This window comes from Lepisosteus platostomus, chromosome 9, assembly GCF_059453375.1.
Source record: "Lepisosteus platostomus isolate fLepPlt1 chromosome 9, fLepPlt1.hap1, whole genome shotgun sequence".
Classification (NCBI taxonomy): domain Eukaryota; kingdom Metazoa; phylum Chordata; class Actinopteri; order Semionotiformes; family Lepisosteidae; genus Lepisosteus; species Lepisosteus platostomus.
This window is the reverse complement of record NC_142619.1, coordinates 42731439-42744297: the sequence shown is the minus strand read 5'-3', so window position 1 is coordinate 42744297 and position 12859 is coordinate 42731439. Positions and strand designations below refer to the sequence as shown.

Genomic DNA, 12859 nt, shown 5'->3' with positions numbered 1-12859 from the left:
TCTTCTTTTTTTCAGCATGGAATAAACCTATTACTTGTTCCTTTGCAGCCTACGCATGCTGATGCAGCTACCCACCTGAACTATATATATATTATATGTTTATATGAACATATAATGTTTTATGTATTAATACATGTATTCTGTGTATTTTAATCTGTGTGTGTGCATTGCTGATTGTTCTGATGATTTTATGGCTCTAATAGCCATAAAATAATCACCTTGTGATCTACTGTTACAATTAATAAATTGTTCCAGTCATTCCACAAATCCCCTACAGATGTAACTGAGACAAAACTGAGAAAAAATCTTTAGACCCTGGTGCTAATAATCTGAAGCAAAGACTTACAATTGAATGGGATGGAAATAAAGGTGTTAACTACTTATCTCTAAATAACTAACTTATCTCTTTCCCAAGATGTAAAAGAAATAATTTAAATGCTCAGTTATAAATAGCCTTTTTAATGGTTGCCTTTCTTTCTTTGTTACTGTTTTCCTGCTTCTTCTTACAGTAGGTTTTCCGGTCTTAAACCTTTTGCTGTGTAAAATCAGTTTCTCATGTTGATTAATTGTCCTGTGCTTCTGGTTGTTTTCTGTGAATTTCCTTCAGATTAAAATTTTTAAAAAAAATGTATAAAAAATAATTACCTTCTTGTCACAGTCTGTGTTTTCATCCTTGGTTTCACATTGATTTCCATTAGAAATCTGAGAGTCAGAAATCAATTTCTTGCTGTCATCTGATTTAGGAAAGATATTATTATATTAGAATGCAAAAGCGAAGCATCTACAGTAAAAAATGTGTAGATGGCTTTAGAAAAAGGTCTTACCTGGAGTATTATATCTACCACACAAACCATCTGTTTCCCCACGACGGTTTTGATCTAGTTCCAGCTGTCATAGTTAGAAAAAAATATTTTGTTACAGATATACTGCATATTAATTTTAATTGCATAAACATAGTCATTGGACAGCAGATAATATACTATATACCTGTATACTGTTTATAACATGAAAAGATCTGTTTTTAAACTAAACCCACAGATTTGGTGGGGAAGGAACAATGCATTCTAATGCATTCATCATCCATTGGGGTGGAGTGGTGGCACTGTGGCTAAGGCTCTGCACCTGTGGTGGAAGATTGCTGGTTCAAATCCTGCAGCCTGCAGAGAAATCCTACTCTGTTGGGCCCCTGAGCAAGGCCCTTAACCCCAACTGCTTCAGGGGCATTGTCTAAACGGCTGACCCTGTGCTCTGACCCCAACCTTCTCTCTCCCTGATTTTGTGTCTCATGGAGAGCAAGCTGGGGTATGTGAAAAGACAAATTCCTAATGCAAGAAATTGTATATGGTCAATAATGTTATCTTATTTCTTATCCACCCACTGTAGATGGGGGGTCCTAACTTACATCTGGGGGTTGTTCCTCAATCATTCTTAAATACAATTAATTCTTGGGTGTTTTTTGCCTTGTAAAATAGATATTTGGTTGAATATGGATATGTGTTTTCTAGTTTTTCACTTTGCACCTTTTCAAAATGCACCATAATGCAGTATACAGTACCCTGTTATAACACACTTTTTAAAAATGATCTGATGCACCACTCTTCTACTTTGTAAAATCTCCAGGTGGTGCATTAAATGCTTAACATAATGTTAACATGTGACCCAGTAAGTACTCTTTTTCCAATTATAAAAATTAATTTTGCATTTAATTGTTTCGACTTTTATTAATTTTATTGTGTTTATTACACTATGTAATATGTGGAGTATTCTTCAGGTGTGAATGAGGGTCTCTCCATGACACCTGAAAACTTTACTTGTTGTTTTTCAGCCTACACATGCTGACACAGCTATCTACTAGATACTGAATATACAATATATTTATATGCTTTACAACAGTACACTGTAATAACAGGAAGTCTGGTCTGAAAAATCTAAATATTTGCAAGAATAAAAGATTCTTCTAATTTTGTATAAACGTCTGGTCTTTCAGTTCTGCAGTTACCGACACAAATCCCTCTAAAATAAATGTATCATATCCCTTATTGATAGCCCGTTCTACATTACATTCAAACACTGGAGGAGATGTCTGAATAAAAGCAACACTTTTGGAACTTTGTTGTTAACACTTTAATATAAGGCAATCAGCAATCAAAATGCAGAAAAAATATTTGCATAAAATATTTATGAGGAAGGCTGGAATACTATTGTGTATGTTATTTTTTGCTACCAGTACCAACTACTGTATGTGTATTAGGTATAATATATTTATATTAATAAATAAATAATAGTTATGACAATCAGCAATGTTATACTTCTGTTGTTTTCTTGAATTTCAGTCTTTAGTTACTTAATTACATATTAATATATAATATTAAGTGGATTTAATGTAGAGAAACATTCGATGAAGCAATTGTTTCACTAACATCTAACATCACAAGTGCCAGATATCAATTGGTTTTGACCAGTGAAGCACACACCGTGCTGCACTGAGGTTCTACTAATGCGGAAAAGAGGATTAACACACATTCTAAGTGGCGGCATCTGTGCTATGATTTAGGGACATTTCGATGAAATATTGCAGTAGTACTGTACTTGGAACAGCACAAAATTCCAAATAAAAAATCTTAACATTCCATATAAAAAGGCCACTTCCAAGTGGAAGTGAAAATATGAATATCAAGCAAAATAAAGCCCAATGTTTTGAGACAAAAAACAATTCATACTGCTTGGTTTGAATTACCCTGACAACAACATGCTTAAATTAAACTGCTGGATCCCTGATGGGAGAGTCCCATCACAAAGATACTGCCATTAACAGATGGACTCATTTTCCTAGTTCTCTTCTGGCTCATGTCTCCATGATAAAAGTGGATGTTGTTTGCTTGAATCTTTTTTAGTTTTTTTTCCCTTTTCTACTCTTTAGGTTAATGTGATAGACTGCATAATCAAATTTATGAACTCATATACAAAGGAAATAATGATGTATTAAATTCTCCAGAGTGAATGATCTGCAGGTATGGTAAAAGCTCTGTGTACTTCATTTCATTTGTACTATTTGCTTTTGTGAGTACTGTTGGTTAGTTTATTTCTGAAACTCATTGTATATTATAATATAAACTATATAATTATATTTACTATAATTCTATCCTTAATTATAACTTTGCACTTTGTAAAAATATGAATAAAATCTCAGACATACCCATTCTCCTATTTTCTATAATCATACATTTCATTCAAGAAATTCCCTTTCCTCATTCCCACTTTGGAGAAATAAGGGGATTCTCATTGTAGGAGACATTGTTAATGAGAATGGTCTTGGTGAGATGGAAGGATGTTAGATCTGTCCATGGAGCACTATATACCTTGAAATCTCCCAGTTGTGGTTAAGTTTTAGAAATGGTCACCTAATAACTTTATTAAATGGTAACTCCAGCCCTGGGCTCTTGAAGTAGCTGAAACATATCTGTTTGGATGGTCTGACTGCCACATAAAAGATTTTGGTTCTGCATTGGAAGCTTTTATAATTCCTCTCCTGACATAGTTATATCCTGGCCTGTCTGTAAGAGAGCTCTCTGTGCAGCTACTGAAGTGGGTAAAATCATGTATAGTAACATTTAACTAGGGAGTGAAATGTCGAATGTTTTATTTTTTAGTTATGTTTTTGAAAATTAAGGAAAAATCAGTTGATAAAAATATCTCTTTGCTGTGTACATGTGTTCTGTACTTGAACTGTACTCGTTTTTAATATTTTCCCTTATGTATTTTGGATTTTCATTGATACAAAATAAAACCAAACAAAAACAACAAAAAATGGAAAGCATTTATACATTTTCTGTTATTGACAAGACATAAAACATTACACTAAAATTTGGGAGATCGGGTACTTCTATGGCTGACCAGTTTGAAAATTGTATTCAGATTATGCCAGTGGATGCACAGAAAGCATACAGCAGGATTATACAATAGTTGCATAAATTGTGCTGTGGAATGGGTATGTTATAACTTGTTTTAAAAGTTTCTAAGATTGTTTAATAGCAGCATTAGTGTGAGAAAATGACATTTATTGTCACTTTTAGTGCTTAATGAGATCACATTTTTAATCTGTAACTATTTTAAATGAAATAAGTAAGGTTTGCGAGATGCATGCATGATTCTCCATTAACATATTAGCAATCCCATAACATCTGTATTTTCTGTCAATATGGAATAATTTCAATTAAAACAAAAATAATTATATCATGGTATTTAATAATTTATTTAAATAACTTTTTATCGAGATCTGAGTACCAGTAGATAATCAAAATATCATATCTTACCCAAAGGGAACTGATATATCCATCCTCATCATACCAAAAGACTGATAGCTTCATTATTCTGCTCTCCAGTTTAGTGTAGATGCCGTACTTATGGATATGCAGATATTTGTGGTCATAAGGAAGATGAACACTGTAAATGGAGATATTCAAATTATTCGTTATTTATATATTATAAGACATACTGTATATACGAAGACGTTTGAACAACAAGTGACTTATTTTAAAATTGGACTTTCTTTGGGGTGAATAGCAGACTAACATGTCAAATTAACAGCAGACTAACAGCAAAGCTGGAAGGTCTGGAATGCAACTTAAGCTTGAGCATAGATCATAAAGAAACATCACTTACATTTTATGGTTACAAAAGAGATCGCAACATGTCAATATGATTGATTTCCCTACTCCTAGATGTCTCACACATAATCTTGACAACTTTCACTACTAACCAGTTGTCTCCCCTGAGATTTAGCTTCTCCTGAGGCTCCATACATATTTCACTCTACCTGAGTGGACACAGACAGATGTCTCACCCCATGAATCTGTCTTTTGCTCAGACAGCCTTGTTCTCTCCCTTAGAACAGCATTGCTCAGTCACTTCAGGGATTGATGTTGGTACCTGCCCCTTCCAGGTTTTATATACTTTAGATACAGGTACAGTAGGCACCTCGGTGTCTCACCACTAGACCTGTTATCTCACTGACACCTGCCAGTTAGGATCTTACTTTTGCTTGTGTCTCACTGATACATCTGCCAGTGAGGAGCTTGCTCACACAGTTTATCACCATGAGACCTGCTCTCTCACTGCCCTCCTGAGAGTGTGGTTCTACCTCCCTGTGAACCCTGCTAGTCACTATCAAACTTGGCAACGAGGGTCTGACTCCCCTGAATCAATTAGGACAGTTTACTCGCCAACCTCTAAATAGGCCTCTAACAGGTGAGGCCAGTTCCCTAATAACCTTGTGCCTATGTGTTGTTAATGCATTTCTTACCCTGTCAGTCTGTCTAGGAGATCTCTGCTAAACGTGAACACACGCAAGGCTGCAGGACTGCATACCCAGTCACGTCCTCAGAGCCTGCGCCAATTAACTGGCGGGTGTATTCACAGACATTTTCAACATGTCTCTGGCCCAAGCCGTAGACCCCACCTGCTTCAAGACAACCACCATCATCCCAACACCAAAGAAAACCACAGTGACATGTCTTAATGACTACTGACCAGTGGCACTAACACCTGTCATCATGAAGTGCTTCGAGAGGCTGGTCATGAAGCACATTAAGGACACCACCCCAAACACAGTGGACCCGTACCAGTTTGCCTACTGGTCCAACAGATCCACAGATGACGCAATCTCCATTGCCACACACACGGCCCTATCCCATCTGGACAAAAAGAACACATACACAAGACTACTATTCATCAACTTCAGCTCAGCTTTTAACACTATCGTTCCAGAGAAACTAGTCAATAACTCAGTGCACTGGGTCTCAACACCACCCTCTGCAACTGGATTCGGGACTTTCTGACAGGCAGACCCAGGCTGTCAGGCTTGGAAACCACACCTCCGGCACACTAACTCTGAACACTGGGGTCCCCCAGGGGTGTGTGCTTAGTCCATTGCTTTACTCCCTCTATACCCACGACTGTAAGGCCAAACACAACACCAACTCCATCATCAAGTTTGCCGATGACACCGCAGTTGTAGGTCTGATCACTGACAATGATGAGAGGGCCTACAGGGAGGAGGTCAATCTCCTTACAACATGGTGTGATGACAACAACCTCACCCTCAACGTAAGCAAAACCAAGGAGCTGATTGTTGATTTCAGGAAACTGCAAACCGGACATGCCCCTATCCACATCAACGGGACTGAAGTGGAAAGGGTCAGTAACTTTAAATTCCTTGGTGTCCATATCACAGAGGACCTCACATGGTCTCTCAACACCACCTGTCTGATCAAGAAAGCGCAACAGCGCCTGTACTTCCTAAGACGGTTGAAGAAGGCTAAGATATGTCTTACAGTCTTACATGTTTTACAGATGCACCACAGAAAGCACACTGACAGGCTGCATCACAGTGTGGTATGGCAACTGCAGTGCTGCTGACCGCAAAGCCCTACAGCGGGTGGTGAAAACTGCCCAGTACATCACTGGGGTTACCCTCACATCTATCCAGGACATTTATGACAGTCGGTGCTTGAGGAAAGCTCTAAGCAAAATCAAAGACCCCACACACCCCAGCTACAGACTTTATGATCTGCTACCATCTGGAAAATGGTACGGGAGCATTCGGGCCCGGACTACCAGACTCAGAGACAGTTTTTACCCCTGCACTATCAAACTGTTAAATTCCCAGCATCTCTTATTCTGTTGATGGATATTTTTGCACATAACCTGTTACCTTTTTGTTGTTTTGCACATTGCCTGTTGTTGTTTTTTTTTGCACATCGTCTGTTGTTGTTTTTTGCACACTGCCTGTTGTCTCTGTCTTTCTTTTGCTACACAATTGTATTGTTGTTGTTGTTGTTGTTTTTTTCTCTTTGTACTACTTATGTCCGAGAGCTAGCTAAATAGCATTTCGTTACACCATATACCATGTATATGAGTGTAATGACAATAAACTTGAACTTGAACTTGAACTTGAACTAGCCCTCAAGCCCTATCGGCGCCCTCTGGTGGCTTAACCCCCTATCTGACACTCCAGATGCAGCTGCCCTGTTACAGGGCAGTAAGTGCATTTTAGGGGTACTTAGTTGGGAACTTTAAGGGGAGAAGTACTCTATACTTTTTTCATTTTATTGTATATTTTTAATGATTCATTTAAATTTGATCACAATGAATGTTATAAGGTATTAAAATCCATGTGTGATCTTGTTGTTGTACCTGGATGGGAGACCTCCTGGGAAAAACTAAGGCTGCTGCTGAAAGAGGTGTTAGTGAAGCCAGCAGGGGGTGCTCACCCTGTGGCCTGTGTGGATCCTAATGTCCAGTATAGTGACAGGGACACTTGGCTTCAACACTCTGTTCTACTACCCACTGATAGCTGATGTGTGGTGAGTGTATTGTGTCCACATAAGTGTAAGGAATTATTTTTATTATAAAACACTTCTAAACATGAAGGCTGAATTAACCTTGTCCTTCATGAATTCTGAGTCTAAAAATGTGCATTTCTTAACAGTTGCTATAACAATCAATAAATAAAATGAATCATAGAGATACTAGCTTTGAACAATGGCATTATTTGTTTGTTTTTTTATTTTCTGTTGGTAAATGATCATATTCGACAAATAACTTGCATGCTAAACTCAGAATATCATCTGTTGTTTCATTTTGTGTTTGGTGAATGCTAAAGGCCAAATGCAAGCCTCATTACATCCAATGTCTATTTCATATGTCACATCACAAAGGAATCCTTGAAATCGTACTTCGTTTATTAGAACTTAAATGAACTTAAATTAAATGTTTGCACTGGTGCATTTTATCTCACTAAAGTTAAATGTCCTGATAGCTATTCTCTTTATAATATGACAACATTAAAACTGAAATATATTTTTTTTCACATTTGACTTATGCATATTTGAAGCAGTGTATTACAAGTGTCAAGTAGGGAATTTAGAACTGAAACAATGCACTCAACAGTTGAAAATCATTGTACTTTCTTAGTGTGTACACAATATGTAATTCTTCTTTTTTGTTTGACATTAGCACAATTACTATTCCTCATAAATTAGCAATAGGATTTCCATTGACAGACTTAGATGACTAAATTTAATAGAGCTTTCTTTAAAAGTAATCACAAAAACAAAAGACTCAATTAAATCCCTGATGTTCATCAAAACTGCAAAACTGTGACCTTCAGCCCTGAATTTGATCCATCTAAAATTTGTTCTTAATAATAAGTTTTAGATTAATATATTTAATTTTTCTTTGTAAGGCATATTTTAAATTCATTAGCTCTTGAATGACTGAGTGGGATTCATAATTGGTATCACCCCTGTTCCTTTAAAATTTAGAATTTAGAATTTTTAAATGGTCATGCAGAGCTGAAATGGTATAAGAGCTGAAATGCAACCAACCAGACTCCAGTAATAACCTGTTCTGAGAGCTGTTTTGATAGGAATAAGGGAGAACACTCCTAACAAACTAGGTGTGGTGCTGCTGCACAAAGTTATTTATCATGAAGTTGTTGTAACAATACATTTTAAGATGTTTTTCTAAACCAATGACTGCATGTGGAAATTTTAATAAAGTTCTAAACATGCAGTTAAAGGGCATTGTTAAGCCCCCGTGATTAATAAATCAGTTCGAATGAAAAACATCAGGCCTCAGGGGTTCCCCAGGATCTAAGTTGGTAACCACTGATCCATCTAGTAAAAACATGTTACTACTAAATAAGATGAAACCATAAGTCATGATGAAAAAATACATTCCACAAGAAAGTTGTAATAGAAAAGGACATTATATGAAAGAACAAAAATAATTGTAAAACCTCTGGGGCCCATGTCATAATCACAGCACTTTGTTTCCCACTATCCATGTGGTCACTCTCCATTGTCTGTGAACATCTCTGTTTTATCAAATCTCAACATTATTATTTTATGTAATTTACACAATTGCAAAATATCCTTCTTAATAAAGTTAAAATAATTTAAAAAGCACTTACTTTGACCCTTGAACATTTATTTGACCATTTTCCAAAGTGGTTACTATACCATTAAGAAAAATGATAACTTTGAGCAGAATACCATCCTCATCTCTTTGTATTTGTATGTCATAGTCTGTACCCTTTTTGCTGAAAGTAAATGGGCAAGTTGATTTCACATAAAAATAGGAGCCATTGAAGGTTTTGATAGATCCACTTCCAAATGTTTTGCATACATCTATAAGGAAACAATATAACAAAATTGATTTCTACTTATCACTGTACCCAATTTTTCACAAATAAATTAAACATATTATTGAAAATAGAAAGGTGTATGAAATTGTACTGAAGATAGCAATGAATCTGAAAAATAAGCATATTGCAATTAATAGGTTATTCATAGGATCTTCTTCATTTCCTTTGATACTGGGCTGGTTTTTAAACTACAGTATATTTATATATTGGAAACCTCTTTAGCTCCTTTTCTACCAAACTTACTGCCACTCTCCATGATAATTACACTGAGACAAATAGCATGTAGACTTGTGACTTACACTTCAATCACTGGAGTTATAAATGTTATATTATATTTTATTTAAGGGGGATTTAATTTCTATAAAGATTCTGTATTTTTTATAATAAAATACAAAAAGGTTTTACACCACATTTACAGAATATTGGAAACAATGTTTATCATGTATAATATTTAGTAAGATGATTAAATATTACCATCAGAAATATATTAGTTTAATGAGCTTAATAAAATAATATTAAGTACAAGTAATGGTCATAGACACTAAGCTTTAAGCTGTGTGCAGGAAATGTACCGTATATATATATAAAAATCATGGATAGTATTAGAAATGTATCTGTTAAACATCTGTTTTATAATAATTAATTTACCCTTTTTACTATATTTTATTAATTATTAATGCTTATTATATTAATACTTGTAGCATATACTACACTTCATAAATATATACTTCATAAAAAACATTTGTTTTCCTTTTATTCCCATTTCTGAATTTCACAATTGTTCATGGACAATCACATATTCAGCAAATTCACAGTAATTTCTAACATAATTAAAATATTAAAATATTTACCTGGAGGCAGTTCACAGGCATATTGACCAGAAGAGGTGTTGCCTAAAAACAAGAACAAATCACATCAATATATTGCTGCAAAAATACATTAAAGACAGACAATCAAGTAGCTAAAATAGTTCTATGGTTAGGAATGTCAGCTTTTCAGCATTGTTAATTCATATTGCTGATGGGTGAAAAACATTTTCGCTCATGTTTTGGCTAGCCAATGGATGTTTTTGATCAGGAAGTTGAAAGAATTTGGGGTGAGTCTTTTAGAGAGGGTTTATAGAATGTTAGTAGAAAGCATCCTTACTTTTGGTATCAAGGTGTGGTATGATAGTCTCAATATTAAGGGAATTTGGCCAGGATTGTTATTAAAATGATTGGTTGACCACAGAAACAGCTGAAAGAGCTATGTTATATTGCAGGTCAAAGGAAAGCTCAATTTATCATTGATGACCCGTCACTCTCTTCATTTCTATTTTCAACTGCTACCGTCACGGAGGTGTTTTAGAATGCCTGTGGCCAAGAAAAATGTGTACAATAAATCCTTCGTTTGTGTGCTATCGGCATATTAAATGCAGCTAATTTATTGTTTCCTATTGTATGCGTACTATAGATGTCTAAGACAGTTGTTTGTTTTTAATGTGTATTTATTTTATGTTGAGTGTTATATGTTTTTTGTAGTTTTCTACAATTTCCACCCTTTTGGTTGGGCATTAAAGATATATCATATACCTATCTTTGTTTACATAAAGAACAAAAATGACAAAGAACAAGAAAGCAAAAGGTAATACTGTCTTTGTCTTTAAACACCAGACTCTGATAATCTAGCAGGGTGATGGCTAGTAAACAGTGTTACAATACAAAATTAATCCACAGTCTTTAACATGAAACTGTTAATAACCACCTTTATGAACACACAGAAGCAAGTATGTTCTGCCTAATAAGGAACAGGTTAAATATTCTGTACTTTTATGATACTGTTGTGATTTTGCAAGACTGGGCCTCAATTGAGTATCATTTTAAAAATGAGTAATATTTCTGTTTAGAGACATCAGACTGATTTAATAGAAGAAAACGCAAAATAAGACTGAAAAATTAGAGCATCACAAGATATAATGCATGTTGTACTGCAGCTGACAACTTCTTTATACACAATAAAAAAGTACACATTCAAGTCTGATAATTGAAATTCTTAAACTACATGACAACAAAACTAAATTCAAAATTCAGCTTAATATTTGAGTCTTTATTCAACATCTTTTGTTGTTTTATTATTTGGTAAGTTATAATTAAAGTATATCATTTTACATTTCTTGACTTGTCTAAGGTGACATACCTGACAGCAGAAGAAGCACAGCCCCAAGGGTTAGCACTGAAAGCAGCTTCATGTTGTTAGATGAACAACACTGACAAACCATCAGTTGTTAACTGGGAATGGTAGCCCTGTAACACTGTCTTATATTCTGATAGTCACCTGTTTTAAATAATATGAGGAAGTAAGAGTGGTAGACCACAAACGTGTCACGTCCAAGTGCATTTTATTTACACATGCATCTTTCATGTGGCATAGTATGAGTATCCACATTTTGTACTCTATAGTGTCTTTTTATGGGAATGTGATACAAAATATTAGAAAGGTATTATTTAGTATATTTTATGGACAAATAGCATGGATTGTACTGTTTCTTATATTTGAGCACTCAAATGATATGTAAAATCTGATTCAACAAATTTTACATTCGATATACAGTATACAGTACAAGTGGGAAAAATAAAAACCAATATTTTTCTTGATACAGACATGTCAGATATTAAGCATCCTTTTTATCAGGCATCAATTAAGTCAGGAGACATTTGATTCTCATTTCATTTTAGCCTTGTATAACATGTCCTTAAATGTTATTTTCATGTTTATTCTGATTTTCCATCTGTTTTAATTTGTATTTTACATCTGGTAGACAGTTAAATTCATTTAAATTAAGTTTTTTAATAAATAATACTGTGTGTCATAGATGGGAGTTAGATTGAGAAACATTTTTTAAAATTTTCATATGTATTCAATTTCAGTCTTAATAAATTTGATGTTTAATCAATTATTACATCAGACACATTGATTATCATGAATGCATAATTGATCAAAATCTTAACTAAAAAATCTCTTGCAATACAATCTTCTTTAAATGTAAATAAAAATTCTAACTACATTGCTCTTCTGACTTAGTTTTCAGTTCATGAGGAATAACAACACCCAAGAATAAAAAGCTTTGTGAATGTTCATAGGGGTATTTAAGTATAGTACGTGATTAACATTGCTGCCTTGCAGCACCAGGAACTGGGCTTATTTCTGGACCTGGGTTCCTGTCTGAGTGGACTTTGTATGTTCTCCCATGTTCGAGTGGGTTTCTTCTATGCTTCAGTTTCCTCACACAGTCCAAAAATATACTACCTTAAGCCTGTTGCTTGTTGGGATAGGCTCCAGCTCACCTGTGACCTGTGATTGGAAGAAGCAGTTAGAAAATGGGTTGATGGTTGTTTATTTCATAGTTCAGTGGATATGTGTTTTATGTGCACATGAATTATAATATATAGTACCTCACATATACAGCATTTATAAAAAATATCAGTTTTAGCACTGTATGTGATCCAAAAACATTATAATTGGCACACTCCTTTAGATACATCTTTCCCTCGGACAAATTCTGTATTTTAGAGTATTTTATATTTTATATATTATCTAATTATGAGAGAACACTACTTTTAGGACACTTTTTTCAGAATTAAAAGATACATCAAATAAGTGTTACCCATCAGA

At 34.7% G+C, this 12859-nt stretch overlaps 1 protein-coding gene across 1 annotated transcript in view; it reads right to left on the bottom strand.

Annotated features, from left to right (window-relative positions):
* LOC148655023 (mucin-19-like) overlaps nucleotides 1-11486 on the bottom strand; it is a 91274-nt gene extending 79788 nt beyond the window's left edge. The window contains exons 1-6 of the mRNA XM_088646610.1: nucleotides 11384-11486; nucleotides 10060-10101; nucleotides 8975-9191; nucleotides 4314-4443; nucleotides 825-888; nucleotides 646-734 (exon numbers count right to left, since the gene is read on the bottom strand). Of these exons, the coding sequence (XP_088502736.1) occupies nucleotides 646-734; nucleotides 825-888; nucleotides 4314-4443; nucleotides 8975-9191; nucleotides 10060-10101; nucleotides 11384-11465 (624 nt within the window). The 5' untranslated portion in view covers nucleotides 11466-11486. The remainder of the gene's footprint in view (nucleotides 1-645; nucleotides 735-824; nucleotides 889-4313; nucleotides 4444-8974; nucleotides 9192-10059; nucleotides 10102-11383) is intronic.
* Between the last annotated feature and the right edge of the window lie 1373 nt (nucleotides 11487-12859).